Raw genomic sequence first — 17823 nt, 5'->3', positions numbered from 1 at the left:
ATGTGGTTGTCCCCAGTTCCAGTTCTAGATATTAAAGAATATTCCCCACTCAGCAGCAAGTCCAAATTCTTTCCTGAAATTACAGGCAACAAGATGTGATAAATAGATGCAGCACTCACATGTGGGCTAATAGGGAACTTCAAAAATTAAGATGAGCACCCAACCAAGAATGACAAAACATTTGAGGAATGTTTTAACATCAAAAATGAGAAACACCACAACCCACAAAAGAGAGAAGTAACACCTAAGGAAATAGAGTAGACCAAACAGAACATGACTTAGTTCTTCTCTCCTATGAGCCAGGGGGAAGAAACTGGCTCAGGGTGTCTTACACCTGAACCCCAGCTTCGAAATTCACAAGTCAAGAATTTGCCTCTTTTGTATTCTGGTTCTATTGTGACAATCTTCCTTAAGGCAAAGGATGACTCAGAGTCTAGTCATCTGAAGAGTTACATACTGGATAAAAACACATGGGTTTAAATATCAAAATATTTTCCCAACACACCAAACAAAAGATTATGTTATATATGTTACAATGTTAATGTAACAAACAGTAGAATTCAAGGTGGAAAGCACTGAAAGGAACAGTGCTATTTCATATCAGTAAAAGAACAATTAACAAAGAAGTACTGAATTTTTATGTATCTCACATCAGAGCTTTTAAGTAAATAGACCAAAATCTAATATAAATGTCAGTTAAGAGGATGAATTTTCTCTCTTAATACCTAATGAAATGAGCAATAAATAGTACACACATGTTGTCAACATTAGCCAAACTGGACTGGTGGCCAAGAAAATAACCAGAAGGATCTGGAGCAAATGGAGAGGTCCAACTTCACTTGGCTCCCAGTAGCATTACTGGTGAATTAATAAGATCCTGAAGATTCTTGCTAATGGCATCAAACCTGGAATGATCCAACTCAAATAAGAATCTTTATCTTTTACCTCTTCTTTAAAAAAAAAAAAATTATTTATTCATTTGAGAGAGAGAGCACATGTACATGAGCAGGGGTGGGGGCAGAGGGAGAGGGAGAAGCAGGCTGTCTGCTGAGCAGGGAGCCCAAAGTGGGGCTCTAATCCAGGAGCCTGGGATCATGACCTGAGCAGATGCTTAACCAACTGAGCCACCTAGGCACCCCTCTTTTACCTCTTCTGACTAAGAAAGTAGTACATATGGCTCCTGGAGAAGAATGGGGAAGGTAAACAATGGGACTGACTCTCAAACAAAAGGGAAAATTTCAGAACTACCCACTGAACTGGAAGAATGTCCCAAAGAAGAAATAGACAATAAACATTGAAAAGATTGTTTTAAAGACCACTGACCAAAGGCCTCTAGGAAAATAACCATATAAAAAAGTTAGATTTACCCTCCTACAGCAAGGGACAAAGTACTCCAGAGGAACTGTAGAGGCCTCAGCAAGAGGACCTTGGAAGGGGCTTCTCACAGTATTGGGACTTATGCTGGATTAGTCCCAGAAAAGTTAAAGAAGTAGGGACCAGTTATGGATTGAAGGTTGTCAAAAAGTTGGGGCAATTTAGTGGCTGGATATCTGAATAATTTTTATCTAGGAAGTATGAGGATTAAAGCAAGGCTAAAGCTGTCATTGGTAAAGGAGCAGCTGTGACTCAGTTTAGTCAGAAGTGGGGGATGTTGTATTGTTTCTATGGTTGCAAAGTGGTCTTTCTCTGTCTTGTTCCAGAAATGGTCACAGAGTGGCCGTGTGTACATTTTATTTATATTCTAAGAAGTATTGGGTTTTTTAAAAAAGATTTTATTTTTTTATTTGAGAGAAAGAGAGAGAGAGAGCATGTGAGAGACAGAGCATGAAAGCGGGGGCGGGGAGGGGCAGAGGGGCAGAGGGAGAAGCAGGCTCCCCAGTGAGCAGGCAGCCCAACTCCCAGGGATCATGACCTGAGCCGAAAGCAAACACTTAACCGACTGAGCCACCCAGGGCCCCTTAGTATTATTTATGTTCATTTGGGAACATCATGTCCTGGCTGCTAGCTGTCAGCAAGGGAGCTTTACACTTTCTCAAGAAAATCAACCTCCTTAGTAGTAAAGTAAATACAAACTATCAACAAATATCTTTTTTCATACATCAGATTGACAAAAATAAAAAAGTAATAATACCCAGTACTCAGGGAAATGTAAGGAAATAGGTTTTCTCATACATTATATATACTGTGAATTGTTATAACTTTTATTATTATTACAGAGAATTTCAAACACATATAAAAGACAATGGTATAATGAATTCCCATTATATCAGCTTCAATCCACTTCTCTCCCTCCAGTACTTTTCTGAACCCAATTACTTCATCCATAAATATTTCAGTATGATCTCTACCATTATCACATCTAAAAAAAAAAACCCCATTCCTTAATTTAATGAAATATCTAGTCAGTGTTCAAATATCCAATTGTTTTATAAATATACTTCTTAATTTTATAGTTTACTTGAATCAAGATCCAAATAAGGTCCACACGCAGCTTTTTAAAGTATTATGGCATAATACATTTAAAACAAAAAATATAGGGGCGCCTGGGTGGCTCAGTCAAGTGTCCAACTCTTGATTTCAGCTCAGGTCATGATCTCAGGATGGTGAGATCAAGCCCCATGTCGGGCTCTCTGCTGGGTGTGGAGCCTGCTTAAGATTCTCTCTTTCCCTTTCCCTCTGCCCTTCCTCCCACCCAGTTCCCTCTCTCTCTCTCAAAAAAATAAAAAATAAATAAATAAAAATTAAAAAAAATATATATATATATATACATACCCTCTGATCTAGTGATCCTAGTCCTAACAATCTAAGAACAAATCTATGAGAATATTTATTGTGACCTTATTTGTAATAACAAAAAACTTGAGAACAACTTAAAAGTCCACCAGTGGAGGAACTCTCTATTGATGAATAATGTGGATGTCTGTAGTATGGGTAACTATGTTGCTGTTAAAAAATCAACTTGGATCTGTAGCTACTGATCCAGCAGGCTGCCCTGATGAATTAAAGAAGAAAGGATGTAACTGAGAAATATGTATAGTTTATGATCTCGCTTTTGTAAAAACAAATGACAACTCACAACCTTTGACATGTATTTTATACAGTTATTTATATGTGTATACATGTATCTGTAGATCTTTTCCACTAGGCTTACATGGTTATGGAGAAAAATGCGTGGGCTCACATACTTGCACAAACATTGGGTACATGATGGTGGGCAAGGGAAAGTGCTTGAAGCAAGGGAAAACAAGAATAAAAACAGATTAGGGGCGCCTGGGTGGCTCAGTCAGTTAAGCATCTGCCATCGGCTCAGGTCATGATCCCAGGATCCTGGGATCGAGCTCCACATTGGGCTCCCTGCTCAGCGGGGAGCCTGCTTCTCCTTCTCCCTCTGCTGCTTCCTCTGCTGCTCCCCCTGCTTGTGCGTGCTCTGTCTCTCTCTGATAAATAAATAAAAATAAAATCTTTAAAAAAGAAAAGAATAAAAACAGATTAGCAAAATGGGAAAATATTTATGGTATGGTATATGTTAACAAAGACAAAAGAAAATTTAAATGGTAGATTTTTATCTAGGATTTTTTTTTTTCAAAAGAAAATAACATTGGGAAAAAACCATTAACATTATTAACATTATATAAGTGTGCATATATATTCATAATAATCAAATAAATACATGTTAGAACAAAAAAATGAGAGCAAACCAATTTTTGTCTATTTAATTTGTCTGTCAAAAATACTAATGCAGGGCGCCTGGGTGGCTCAGTTGGTTAAGCGACTGCCTTCGGCTCAGGTCATGATCCTGGAGTCCCTGGATCGAGTCCCGCATCGGGCTCCCTGCTCAGCAGGGAGTCTGCTTCTCCCTCTCCCACTCCCCCTGCTTGTGTTCCCTCTCTCGCTGTGTCTTTCTCTGTCAAATAAGTAAATAAAATCTTAAAAAAAAAAAAAAAATACTAATGCAGGGATGCCTGGGTGGCTCAGTTGGTTAAGCAGCTGCCTTCGGCTCAGGTCATGATCCCAGAGTCCTGGAATTGAGTCCCGCATCGGGCTCCTTGCTCAGCAGGGAGCCTGCTTCTCCCTCTGCCTGCTGCTCCCCCTGCTTGTACTCTCACTCTCTCTAGCAAATAAATAAATAAAATCTTAAAAAAATACTAATGCAGAAAAGGTCTGTTCAGATAATTATGTTGTACAAAGTGGTGTTGATGTAGTTTTGAAACGTTGGTGAGGTCCAGAGCCAATGGCCAAGAAAGAATTCTTGAGACGTCTTTGGTGCAAAAAAAGGTGATTTTAATTAAAGCATGGGGACAGGACTCGTGGGCAGAAAGAGACTGCTGCCCCAGGGTTATGAGGGGTGGCTGATTATATACTTGGGAGTTGGGGGAGGTAAGGAAAAAAGGGAGGTGTTCAAAAGGACTTTCATATGCTAAAGAAGATTTATAGGATACTGGAGGCCTTGCTATTGTCAAGCTAAGGTTGTTTTTCCTTCTAGTAAGACACTAACATTAAGATAGTTGGGAGCTTTCTGGAGGAATGTTACACTCTATTACAAGTCCTTGTAAATAGGATGCAAGTCATAAAGAAATTTAATTTTGTTTACTTTCCCTTCTGCCTCTGTTTCCCACAACACCCATGGAAGGGAGGGTGATGTTAGGGCTCCAGAAAATTGAGTTATGGGTCTCTGGAAGTTAGGCTAATGATAAGAATGCTTTTTCCTTGTAAATCGCTAAGACTTTGGTAAACTGATGGAGACTCTTGTCTTGCAGGACTGTGATCTCTATTTAGTTAACCATTTGTTTTTCCTTCCCTTAGCTTTAGGGCAGCCAGGAGTGTCTGAGGAATGTTAAACATATCCTACTCTGGGGGGGAGGAGGTTGCAGGGTGTCAGCTTGTGCTTTGTCCTCAGCTTGCCTTCTGCTCCCTCATCAGTGTGACTCACTTCATTTCCTTCTTAACTTTGCAGATACCAAGGCAGGCCTCATATTTGGTCAAAATTGCCCAAGCAATCCTGGAATGCCTAGTTTAATGCAGTGTCACCTAATAAACCCCATAAAACTAAGGTTGCCATTGCGGTCATTAATGCAATTTGGCCTGACTTGGTGTACTAATCCAATTATTACTCCAATCAGAAATGTAAATTTCTTCACTCTGTATTTTCTACTACACTAACTGCTAATGAACAAGTTGTTAGGTACAAAGACAAGATTTATGCAATTCATCCTCCCCCAAATCATTTCCTACATTATTCTAATTTAATGGATTGCTTTGTTACACAGGTTCTTTTGAACTCAGCTTCCGCAGGAGGCCACCAGTCCTATAGGTAAGCTGACTCAAGTCTCCCACTACTTCCCCCCATTCAATTTAAATTAATGAATTACCATAATGCCAAATGTTCCTTCAAACAGTATGCACCACTCACATAATTGTAAACAGAAATGTAAAGCCAACATCAAAATTGCATGGTCATACAAGGATTCAAAATGTGCTTATAATTATGTTTTAATACTATTATTCACTTGAAAATTACAATTTTTTTCTTTTTTCCCTTCAGAGAATTTGCAGACTCCCAGGAGGTCCATGCACCAAATGGAGGAGATTTAGGATTTTAAGAAGCTTATTGATGAAAGCTGCTAGGACGATAACATCACCAATTAGCCTTTTAGTTCAATTCTAATTTAGAGCAGATTAGCCTTGCAATCAGGAGCTCCTAGCTTCTCTTTCTTTTCTCCCACTCCCCAAATTGGACCATTTCCCCATCAAACAATGCTCTTTCAAAATTTTTAACAAAGAATTTGGCTTTCAATCAGCAATTCTACTTCTAGAATCTAACTCAAAAAGATATTTGATTCAGAGCACAAAGATGCAAGTACAGAAGTTAGAAACTGTAGCATGATGTTGTAAACATCCTAACTGTTCATTATTAGGTAACTAGTTGAATACATTATCCAAGCAATGTAATATTACCTTGCTCAATAATACCTAATCTATTCACACAAATTCTACTGATAGCTATTAAAAAGATGAACAGTCTAGGGGAAAAAAGTAGTGAAGATGGATGAACATTTTCAAGGAATAAACTACAAACAATCAATGAACATTTGAAAAGTATCTCAACTTCATGCATAATAAATGCAAATCAGAACAAAATAACAATTTTAACTCATTTGATGGGCAACAACTAAAAAGTTTGATAACTAATGTTTGTGGAATTTTAGGAAACAAGCACTCTCGAACACTTTTGTCATAATGTTATTTGGTGCAACCTTTCTGGATGATGATTTGGCAGTTTCTACCTACACGTGAAACACATACACCCTGTAACCCAGTCCCCAGTGCTTAAGATTTTCTCTATGGATATGCTGGCAAGCCTTGTTAAGATAAGTACAAAGATGTTCTTGCAACATTATTGGTAATAGTAAAATCAAAACTGCATAATAAACAAACAAAACCCTGAAAACAACCAAAATATCCACCACGGGGAACTGGTTAAATAAATTGTGGCATATCCTAACAAATGACTTTTTTTATGCAGGTGTTAAAAAGATATATTTATCTTACAGTTAAGAAATGATCCCCAAAATATATCAAATGAAAAAGCAAAGTAAATAACTCTATATAATAATGTGACCTTTTTTGTGTTAAAAAACAAAAAAAGAGAAAGAAATACAGATATGTAAGTAATTTTGTATGTTTGGAAGGATTCACAAGAAACTAATAAAGGCATTTGGCCTTGGGAAGACTGAACTAGAAAAGGGAGGGTGGCTCTCAACTTGCACTTTTTATTTTGTAACTTTTTGTAGCATAAATTTGCGAATCTCATAGATGTGTTTCTTTTAATTTTACAAACTGTTCAATGTAGGATATCAAGGTTGAGAGAATGTGATACACTTTTTTGTTTGCTTCTTTGTGTTTTCTATCAAATAAGAAGAAATATGTCATACTATTTTAAAAATATTATGAGCCAATAAAATGGATACTGTAGATCTATATTCACTGAAACAGCAAACTGTAAGGATATATTTTTTGAACGAAGAAAGCCAATTGCCATACAATGTGCATAGTATGATCCTGTTTGTGTAAAATTGTGTGCACCTGTGAGTATTCACCATTCAGAGATATCTAGAAAGATGTAATCCAAGTGGTGATGTGGTTACACATTCTGTTTTATAACCATTCTAAATTGCTTTACTTTTCTCAAAATGAGGATGTATCATCTTTGAACAGAGAGGATAAAACAAAATTTTTATGAAGATTTTGACATCTCGGCAAATTAGAAACAAGGATGGAAACGGGGAAAGGATAAGAAAATTATTTAAGTTATGTACAATGAGAGGCTGCCTACTAAAGCAGTCCAGTGGAAAAGTTAAGAGTGACCCGAAACTGGGAGATTATACCTGGAATCCAGCAGGAAGGACAGAGTGTTCTCTAAGGCATGGGAGAAACCTGAGCTGGCTAGCTGTAGCATAAACAAAAGTGGTCTGTAGGCACTGACCCTGCTATATAATGAAAAAAAGAAAAATGACAGAAAATGACAACCTTTGAAAAATGTACATCCACCAAAAAAAAAAAAAAAAAGTCCCCATTAATAAGGCAGAAAGCCCTACTGCTTAGAACATTTTTACTGCAAATGATGGTTTCAAATCTCCATGCTAAAGTAGACATGCTCTTTGGATAAAGCTAAAAATATATGTCATTTTGCTAAGTACATATGAATACAAGCAAATACACAGAAAAGCTCTAGAGGAGGAAACACAGAACCAATGAAGAGGAGGAACTGGGATCAGGATGGAGGAGGTGGTCAAAGGAGCTTTTAACATTGTCCACAACGGGGCGCCTGGGTGGCTCAGTTGGTTAAGCGACTGCCTTCGGCTCAGGTCATGATCCTGGAGTCCCGGGATCGAGTCCCACATCGAGTCCCACATCGAGTCCCACATCGAGTCCCACATCGAGTCCCACATCGAGTCCCACATCGAGTCCCACATCGGGCTCCCTGCTCGGCGGGGGGTCTGCTTCTCCCTCTGACCCTCATGCTCTGTCTCTCACTCTCTCTCTCTCAAATAAATAAATAAAACCCTTAAAAAAAAAAGGGGGGGGCGCCTGAGTGGCTCAATTGGTTAACATTGTCCACAATGTTTCAATTTTTTGATAAAAGGAAAATATTCACATATTTTTATTGTAATAACATATACCTAAAATGTACTATCCTAAGCATTTTCTTCCTTTTTTTTAGGTAGGCTTCACACCCAGCATGGAGCCCAATGTAGGACTTAAACTCAAAACCCTGAGATCAAGACCTGAGCTGAGTTTCAGAGTCAGACACTTAACTGACTGAGGCACCCAGGCACCCCTTAAACCATTTTTAAGTGTAAAATACAATGGCATTAGGATATAGTAACAATATTGTGCAACCATCACCACTATCCATTTCCAGAACTTTCTTATCTTCCCAACAGAAACTCTGCACCTATTAAATAATGCCCCATTCTCCCTTCTCCCAGCCCCTAATAACTTTATTCTATTTTCTATTTCTATGAATTTGCCTTTTCCCGTTAGCTCATGTAAGTAGAATCATACAATACTTATCCTTTTGTGACTGGCTTTTTTCATTTAGCATGATGTCCTCAAGTTTCCTCCATGTTGTAGCATGTGTCATAATTTCCATTAAGGCTGAATCGAATTCTAAATTGTTTATCCCTTCACAGGTTATTTCCACCTCTTGGCTATTATAAATAACATTGCTACGAAGATAGGTGGGTAAGTATCTGTTTGCATCTCTGCTTTTAAAGCTTTGGGGTAAATACCCAGGAGTAGAATTGCTGGATCATATGGTAATTCTATGTCTAACTTTTTGGGGAACTGCCAAACTGTTTTCCACAGCAGCTGCACCATTTTACATTCCCACCACCAATGAGCAAGGGTTCCAATTTCTCCACATCCTTGCCAAAACTTGTTTTCCATTTTTTTTAAATAATCGCCATCATAATGGGTGTGAAATGGTTTTGATTTACATTTTCACATATTTTTTCATATGTAAGTTTTTAATTAAAAATTATTTTTAAAAAGAAAGTAAGGGATCGAGATTTGTCTTCTGCATTCACAAACTAGGGCTGCTAAGCTCTCTAAGAAGCAATGCCTAGCTTGCTCAGTTTCATTCCCAGCCCCTAACAAGGTGCCTGGCACCCAGTAGGCACTCAGGACTACGAGTTTCTCCTGCCATCCAAAACTGGAGTGCTCTTGTGAAACCTTTCATAAGCTGAAGTGGCGTAAAGCAAAGAAGCAATTACCATTAATTTATATGGAATTTTTTGAGTATTCCCAGACCCAAAAAATAACCTCTCTTAGGCTTTTCCATTACCATATGACACATCTCACTAAGAGTTAACAAAACAAATTGAGAGAAAGCACAGATGCTCACAGATACAGTTCAAAGCTACAGTGGCTTGATGCTGAGATGCTGAGCCTAGTTGCTGGGGATGGAGCTTGGCAGGGCAACTCTCACTGCTGGGGGAGCATGCTGCCTCTATCATGGCTGGCTGCAAAACAAATACTGAACACTATGTTTGCTTTTTGCCTTTTTTCATAAGAATGAAAATCCTCTTCAGATTTCTTTTGGTTAGCGAAAACAGATACTAATGTAGGTCTTCCATAAAAGCAAAGTGGTATAATATGAAACTTCCAAAAAGTGGGAATATTCATTGAATGAATAAATGACTGCATTAGCCTCTCAATGTATATGGGATTGATGTATGAATTAAGGGGAATAAGTCTATGAAGAAGTATCACCTTGAAAAACACACAAATACTATTCAGCCATAAAAAAAGAAGGAAATCCTACCATTTGCAACAACATGGATGGACCTTGAGAGCATTATACTATGTAAAATAATTCAGGGAAAGACAAATACTCTATGATCTCACTTATGTGTGGAATCTAAAACATTAAACTTATAGAAACAAAAAGTAGAGTAGTGGTTGCCAGGTTTGGGGGGGTGTGGAAATGGGAAGCTATTAATCAAATGGAACAAAATTTCAGTTTTAAGATAAGTAAGTTCTGGGCGTCTAATGTACAGCATGATGACAACAGTTAATAATACTTTATTGTGCTTGAAAGCCGCTATGACAGGAGAGCTCTAATGTTCTCACTATAACAACAACAACAAAATGATAATTATGTGAGGTAAAGGACGTGTTAACTAACTTTATTATGGCAAACGTTTCACAATATATGCATGTATCAAAATATCACATTACACATCTTTTTAAAAAAGATTTTATTAGTGGGGCGCCTGGGTGGCTCAGATGGTTAAGCGTCTGCCTTCGGCTCAGGTCATGATCCCAGGGTCCTGGGATCAGCCCTGCATCGGGCTCCCTGCTCAGAGGGGGGCCTGCTTCTCCCCCTCCCTCTGCTTCTCCCCCTGCTCATATTCTCTCTCTCTCTCTCTGTATCTCTGTGTCTCGAATGAATAAATTAAAAAAACCTTTAAAAAAAATATTTTATTTATTCTTTTGAGAGAGAGAGCCCAAGCAGGGGGGGAAGGGCAGAGGGAGAGGGAGAAGCAGACTCCCTGCTGAGCAGGGAGCCTGATGCAGGGCTCCATCCCAGCACCCTGGGATCTTGACCTGAGCTGAAGTCAGAAGCTTAACGGGCGGAGCCACCCAGGTGCCCCAAAATATCACATTATACATCTTAAACTTACACAATGTTATATGTCACCTATATCTCAATAAATCTGGAAAAAATAAAATAAGACAAATCACTCAGAAAAAAAAAAAGAAAAATACACACACATACTAGTTTTTGAAAAAGACACCATCATTTTGGAAGCCTTGGGTAAACAAAATATTTCAAGACAGATCCAGGATGACCAAGCAACACTACTTACAGTTTTAAGAAAAGCAGCTTGAGGGCCAGTATTCTTCATCTGGGTTGTCAGATAAGGACAGGGTACTTTTCAAGTATACTCTTATTACACAACCAGGGACTCTGTGTTTCCTGAGTTTCAGACAGGATGGCTGATGAGAAAGATATATACAATCAGAACACTGTTGTACCCCTAAAGTCCTATCACTTTTTTTTTTTTAGAGAGAGAGAGAGAGCATGCACACTCAAGCTGGGAGGGAAGGGCAGAGGGAGGGAGAGAGAGAATCTTAAACAGGCTCCATGTTCAGCGCAGAGCCCGATGCAGGGCTTGATCTCATGCCCCTAAGATCATGACCTGAGCCAACATCAAGAATTGGAGGCATAGCTAACTGAGACACCCAAGTGCCCCAGTCCTATCACTATTTTTATGATCGAAAGTTAGTTACTAATATTAATCACTTACCATAAATTCTGCAACAAAAGTAGAGTTAAAAATTTTTTCCAATTAGTTCATATATCCATGGATGAATATTACTTTTTATAGATGGCAACCACCCATTACTTCTCCCTAGCTGAAGAAGATAGGGCGTTCAATTCCTTCCCCCATTCCCTTCCCACAATTTGAAAGTGCAGGGTAAAAGTGCAGGGGAAAGTCCCATTCCCCAAGCTGAGAACTTGTCTGAAAATCGCTGAACCACTGACTTGAATGAGCCCCTGTTGTCCTTGGGTGTGAAGGAAGGGAGAAAAGAGCTAGTTGGTGCTGAGATAGGGGCCATAAGGACGAGAACTACCTGCGTTTCCTTCCTTCTTGCATTAAGCATGTAAATTCTCCATGTGTGAGTCAACTAGACAGCGCAGAAGATCCCTGAGGCTTAAGGCTCTTGCTGGCACTCCCCAAGAAGCCACTCCAGGCAAGGATCCCCCCAAAACAAAAGGCTATGTATTAGATTGCCCCTGACAGGGACTGGTGGGGATGCCTGGGAGAAAGAGGTTAATACTGACTTCTCCTAGGTTGGGAAGTGCAAAGGGGAGGCCCCAGAGAGCAACTGTGCCCAGTCCAAGTAAGACTGCTGGCATCTGGGCTCCTGACACACTGAGAGAACTGTTACTGAAGTAGCAACAACCAGCAGAAAGATAACAAGCAACTCTTCCTGGACAGTCTTGCAGAGAACATTCTCTCCTCCTCCTCATCCCTACTTGGGAGGAAACAAGAGCCAAGGGGAAAGAAGAGGACATTACCACCCCCTCCACTAATGGCTATTATAACCACAAGTCTACCTGCACAGAAGAATGGGAAGAGCTATGAATTAAATATGAGATTAAAGATTTTAAATGGGCAAGCCTAAAACATAATACTTGGAAAGAGACTGTATTAGTTACTGAAAGTGACTTCATAGTTATGGGACCAAAGTAGGATATTCTTTTTTTTTTTTTTTAAGATTTTATTTATTTATTTGAGAGAGAGACCGCAGGGGTGGGGCAGAGGGGGAGGGAGAGGGACAAGCAGACCCTGAGCTGAGTGTAGAGCCCCACGTGGGGTTAGATCCCATGACCCTGAGATCATGACCTAAGCCAAAATCAAGAGTTGGATGCTTAACCAACTGAGCCACCCAGGTGCCCCTAGAGTAGGATATTCTTAAGGGAATTCACTGTCAGAGACCAAGAGGATTTCTAGAGACAGTGGTAATTGTTATTGGAGAAACAATAAAATTGTTTCATATTTATATCTCACAAGTTAAGATTTCTCAAACTGGTAATTATCATAATTTATAATTATTTATTAGTTTATTGTTTGTCTTCCTTATAAACTATAATCATCATAAACCAGAGACTATGTCTACCTTGTTCACTACTGTACCCCCTGAGTACAGCATATGTGCTTGACAAATTGTTAAATGAAGATTTCTTATCTTTTTTTTTTAAGATTTCACTTATTCATTTGACAGAGACACAGCGAGAGAGGGAACACAAGCAGGGAGAGTGGGAGAGGAAGAAGCAGGCCTCCCGCGGAGCAGGGAGCCCGATGCTGGGCTCCATCCCAGGACCCTGGGATCATGACCTAAGCCGAAGGCAGACACTTAACGACTGAGCCACCCAGGCACCCCAAGATTCCTTATCTTTTAAAGATACAAACTGAAATATCTCTAGAATAAACAGTGTAATGTCTTGGATTTACTTTAAAATAATTCAGGAAGGTGGGGGTGAGAGAGTGAGTGAGAATATAAATGGAGTAAGATTGATCATTCTTGAAGCTGGATGACGGGCACATGGGTTTCATTATAATCTTCTCTCTCCTTTTTTAAAAATATTTTATTTATTTATTTGACTGGGGGAGGGGAGAACAAGCAGGGTGAGCAGCAGAGGGAGAGGGGAGAAGCAGGCTCTCCACTGTGCAGGGAGCCTGATGCGGGGCTCGATCCCAGGACCCTGGGATCGTGACCTGAGCCGAAGGCAGATGCTTAACCAACTGAGCCACCCAGATGCCCCTTCTCTCTCCTTTTTTTTTTTTTTAAAGATTTTATTTATTTATTTATTTGAGAGAGAGAATGAGAGAGAGCACATGAGAGGGGGGAGGGTCAGAGGGAGAAGCAGACTCCCTGCCGAGCAGGGAGCCCGATGCGGGACTCGATCCGGAGACTCCAGGATCATGACCTGAGCCGAAGGCAGTCGCTTAACCAACTGAGCCACCCAGGCGCCCTCTCTCCTTTTTTTAAAAAAACTTTTTAAAATTGTGGGAAAATCATAATTCACTTTATTAATTTTAAATTTTTTCTCAATATGAAAACATTCAAATTTACATAAAAGTTAAAGTAAACAGCTGTATAACTACCATGTAGATTTGACAATGTTAACATTTTACTATATTTGCTTTATCTGTATCTATCCATCCACACATTCACCTATCTTATTTTTGATGCATTTCAAAGTAACTTACAAACATCAGTATACTTCACCCCTTCACTATAGCATACATATCATAGAGTTCAAAATTTTTTCCCTGTTTTTTTTTTTTTTAGGGTAAAATTTACTTACGGTGAAATCATATATTTACTATATATAAATATAACACTTAACACACACACACACATATATATATAATCTTTATATTTAAAAGTTTGTAGTGTTATGTTTGTGTTCCCCTAAAATTCTAACCCCCAATGTGATAGTATTTGGAGATGGGGTCTTTGAGAGGTAATTAAGGTTAGATTAGACATGCAGATGGGGCCCTCATGCTGGGATTAGTGGCCTTATAAAGAAGAGAGCTCTCTCTCTTTCTCTCTCTCCCTCCCCCTCTCTCCCTCCCTCCCTCCCTTCTTTTCTCCCTCTTTCTCTTCCTCTCTCCTTCCCTTTCTCTTTCTCCCTTCCCCTCTCTCCCTCCCTCCCTCCCCTCTTTCTCCCTCTCTTTCTCCCTGTATGCATCCACTGGGGAAAGACCATGGGAGGATATAACAAGAAATCTGCAATCCAAAGAGAGAGGAACCAAATTGGCCAGCACCTTGATCTTGGACTTTCCAGCCTCCAGAACTGTGAGAAAATAAATTTCTATTGTTTAAGTAACCTGACCATGTCATTTTGTTATGGCAGCCTAAGCCAACTAAGACATAGTGTTATTAGGAAGCCACTAAGGCAGTTTGATTACATAGTCTCTTAAAGATCACTTTGGCTGAATGTGGGAAAAGGAATGAGAGAGGGCAAGAATAGATGCAGGAAGACGAGATAGGAGGCTGCTCTAGTAGACTGGGCCAGAGGTGGTCTTAGCTGGCCTAAAGTCATAACAGTAGAGGCCAAAATAAGTGAAGGGGTGCAAAAAATATTTAGGAGATAAAAAGAGACAGGATTTGTTGGTGAGAAAGAAGTAGAAATCAAGCATTATGCTCAGATTTCTCACTTGAGCATTTGCTGGCTGGTAGTACCACCATTCACTGAGATAAGGAACAGAGAAGAAGAAGCAGGCTTTTATTTGAGGGGACAGGGATTCGGTTTTAGACATATTCAACTTGAGATGCCTATGAGGTTTGATACACATTTGGATACATATATCTGGAGCTTTGAGGACAGGGCTAGAGATAAACCTAGGGAGTCATCGGCATGAAAATTATCATTTAAAGCCACAGGAATAGTTGACATTGTGTAGGAAGAGGTGTGTGAAGGTGGCCTATGTCAGACCTCTGAGGAACATCAAGATTTAAGGAGTGTGTAGAGGATCAGGAGTCATCTAAGAAGACTGAAAAGAAGTAAGAGAGGTGCAGAGTCACAGAAGTCTTGAGAAGATGGTGTTTCCAGAAACAGGGAGTTACGGGCGCCTGGGTGGCTCAGTTGGTTGAGCAGCTGCCCTCAGCTCAGGTCATGATCCTGGAGTCCCAGAATCAAGTCCCAAGTCAGGCTCCCCGCTTGGCGGGGAGTCTGCTTCTCCCTCTGACCCTCTCCCTCTCATGCTCTCTCTCACTCTCTCTCTCTCATATACATAAAACCTTGAAGAAAAAAAAAAAAAAAGAAACAGGGAGTTAAATAAACCAAATGTCTAATGGCATTTGGTGAAGACAACTTAATGAATCCCTTCACAACAGGGATGATTTTAGTCGTTTGACCAGAACTTCTGAAATCCATTGGCCGTAGACTCCTCGCCCACCAGACCAGTGGTTTTCAATGCATGGTCCCCAGAAGAGCAGCATCAACATTACCTGGGAAATTTCAGAAATACAAATTCAGAGCCTCATACAGACCTACCCCAGATTTAGAAACTCTGGGGTAGGGCCCAGCAATCGGTGTTTGAACAAGTCTTCTTGGTGATTGTGATACTCTCTAAAGTTAGAGAATCACTGCACTAGACAGTGCTTAGGTAGCACCTGACAACCATTCCTTTGGGAAACAATCCCTCTTCGGATAAATACAATTTCCCGTTGGACCCGTCAACACATATACCAAGTTGCTAGAGCATGAGCAACAGGATTTTTGTCAATAACCCACATTTATTGTAACACAGATCCTATCTTGATTTTAATATTCCTACACTACAACCAGCCACTACCTACCACTTCTCCCTCTATGGGGTATATCTTTCTTTTTACCTTTATAGCTTTGCTCATTCATAACATCTAATTATTCCTGGCGTGTGCTACCTCATGGCTTCTCTTTGTGCATTTTTTCAAGGTTCTGATCCTGCTACCAACTGTACAAGTGTCTAAATCTCACAGTGTAAATTCCTGAGTGACACAGATTGTTGGTGAAACTGCCAACTGGTACAACTTAGGAGTAATTTGGCATCATTTATCGAAACAGCAGAAACATCACCTTTGACCCAGTAATTCCACTTCTAGGAATCTATCCTACAAACATACTGCACATGTGCACAAGGAAGTGGGGCCTCTGTGCCCCACTTGGCCACAGGCCAGGCCACCTACCCTCAGTCAGTCGGAGGCTCCTCCACCCCATCTGTCGGAGGCCAGGTCCCTCCCCTCAAGGGCAGTTAGTGGACGCGGGCTCAGTCAGAGGCCTGTTCCCACCTCACTTCACACTTGGCGTCGGTTGGAAACAGGTGGGGAAGCCTTCTCAGTCTCAGCCTCACGCAAGCACGCCCGCAACACCGGCCCAAGCCGGCTGCGACTTGATTTTTCTCTCTCCTTTTTCCTCCCTAGGAAGGGAGGACGAGTGCCCCCTGCCCCCGCCTAGCACAGCGCCCGCGGCCCTGACCCGATCGCCCGCCGCCGGGGGCGGGGGAGGCAGGCTCAGGAGGGGCGGGGCGGGGCGGGGCCGGCTAGCGGGGGCGGGGCTCGGGGCGGGAAGGGGCGGGGCCGGCGGGGTGATGGCTCCGGTTGTCGCCGCCGCCGCCGCCGCCGCCGCTACCGTCGCCGCTGCCGCCTCAGCAGCAGGAACCGAAGTCGCCGCCGCTACCGCCGCCGCCGCCCGGGTCGCCGGCCGCCCGCGCGCTGCCTCGGCCGGGGCCCGCAGCCATGGAGGACTTCATCGTGATCTCGGACGACAGCGGCTCCGAGAGTTCCGGGGGGGCCCGCTCGAGCAGGACGCGAAGGCTCCGCCGGGCCCTGTCCCGGACCCCCGGAGCACTGCCCCGCCGGACTGTGGTGAGTGAACGAGCCGCCGCTCGCCAAGCCCCGCCGCGGCGGGAGTGCCGCCCCGGCTCGGGCCGCGCATCTTCGCGCCCCCCTCCCCGGCTTGGCCCGCTGTCCCCTGCGCCCCCGCCTCCCGCCCCTTGGCGCCTCACAGCTGCAGCCGCTTCCCGCCTCGCCGCCCGCCGGCCTCTCCCGCCCTGAGGAGCGCCGCTGGCCTGGGCCACCGCCGCCGGGCCTCCCGGGCTCCCCGCTCCAGCCTCAGCGGGCCGGGGCTGGCGACTGCGGCCGAGCACATGGACGGCGTCTGGCGCGCCTGCGGCGGGGGGTGCGTGAGCCCGCTGCAGGCGGCGGCCTCAGGCCGGGCCGCGGGCTCCCTTGGACCCGGGGTGGGGGGCGGGGGACTGAAGGGGCGCAGTCCTGGGGGCTGTCCCGGATCTCGAGGCAGGGCCGCGGGAGCGTGTAATTGTTTGGCCTGTGGTGGGTACAGATGTGTGCAGGGAGGTAACAGGAGCCTGGGCTGGGAAAGAGGGAAGCGCGGGCCTGAGCCTGAGCCAGATGGTGGCCGCGCTCCAGGGCCTGGCAGTCGAGCGAGGGGCCCGATTTTGGAGTTGTGCAGGAGGGCGATTTATTTCACTTAGCAAACATTTACCAAGCTCTAAAGGAATAGGGAGGGAAATATCTTGCTCTGTTTCTTTTTCCCTCGAGCGCCTTAGTCTTTGTCCTTCTTCCTGAGATGAATGAAATATCTGCGGTCCCTGCCTTTCTAGAATCCTCCACAGATATTTACTGAACCCCTAATGTGGGCTAAATGTGCTAGGCCCTGGGGATACTAAGGAGAACACAACATCCGTGGCCCCTCTCATGGAAGGTGATATATTCAACAAGTGACTATTGAGTATTCAA

General features: G+C 42.4%; 1 protein-coding gene and 1 long non-coding RNA gene across 8 annotated transcripts in view; one reads left to right on the top strand and one right to left on the bottom strand.

The window, feature by feature from the left end:
- Positions 1-16577, bottom strand: part of LOC123861609 (uncharacterized) — a 54812-nt gene extending 38235 nt beyond the window's left edge. For 2 of the 5 annotated variants that reach the window (XR_010413192.1, XR_010413193.1), the window contains exons 1-2: positions 16255-16520; positions 10875-11004 (exon numbers count right to left, since the gene is read on the bottom strand). This is a non-coding gene — a long non-coding RNA (uncharacterized LOC123861609). Of the gene's footprint in view, positions 1-3077; positions 3462-10874; positions 11005-16254 lie in introns of those variants that run through there. The other 3 variants (XR_010413194.1, XR_008508012.2, XR_006795071.3) reach the window with 3 other exon arrangements.
- Positions 16578-16651: 74 nt separating this feature from the next.
- The window catches only part of SIMC1 (SUMO interacting motifs containing 1), a 91765-nt gene continuing 90593 nt past the window's right edge, over positions 16652-17823 (top strand). For all 3 annotated transcript variants that reach the window (XR_010413191.1, XM_045900877.3, XM_064596545.1), the window contains exon 1: positions 16652-16932. Coding sequence is in view for 2 of the 3 variants with exons in the window: in XM_045900877.3 (XP_045756833.1) it covers positions 16804-16932 (129 nt within the window). In the remaining variant the exon portion in view is untranslated. The remainder of the gene's footprint in view (positions 16933-17823) is intronic.

Source organism: Mirounga angustirostris, unplaced genomic scaffold, assembly GCF_029215605.1.
Source record: "Mirounga angustirostris isolate CCGP_5_RB_7025 unplaced genomic scaffold, mMirAng1.0.hap1 SCAF_7, whole genome shotgun sequence".
Taxonomy (NCBI): domain Eukaryota; kingdom Metazoa; phylum Chordata; class Mammalia; order Carnivora; family Phocidae; genus Mirounga; species Mirounga angustirostris.
This window is presented reverse-complemented; position numbering and strand designations above follow the sequence as displayed.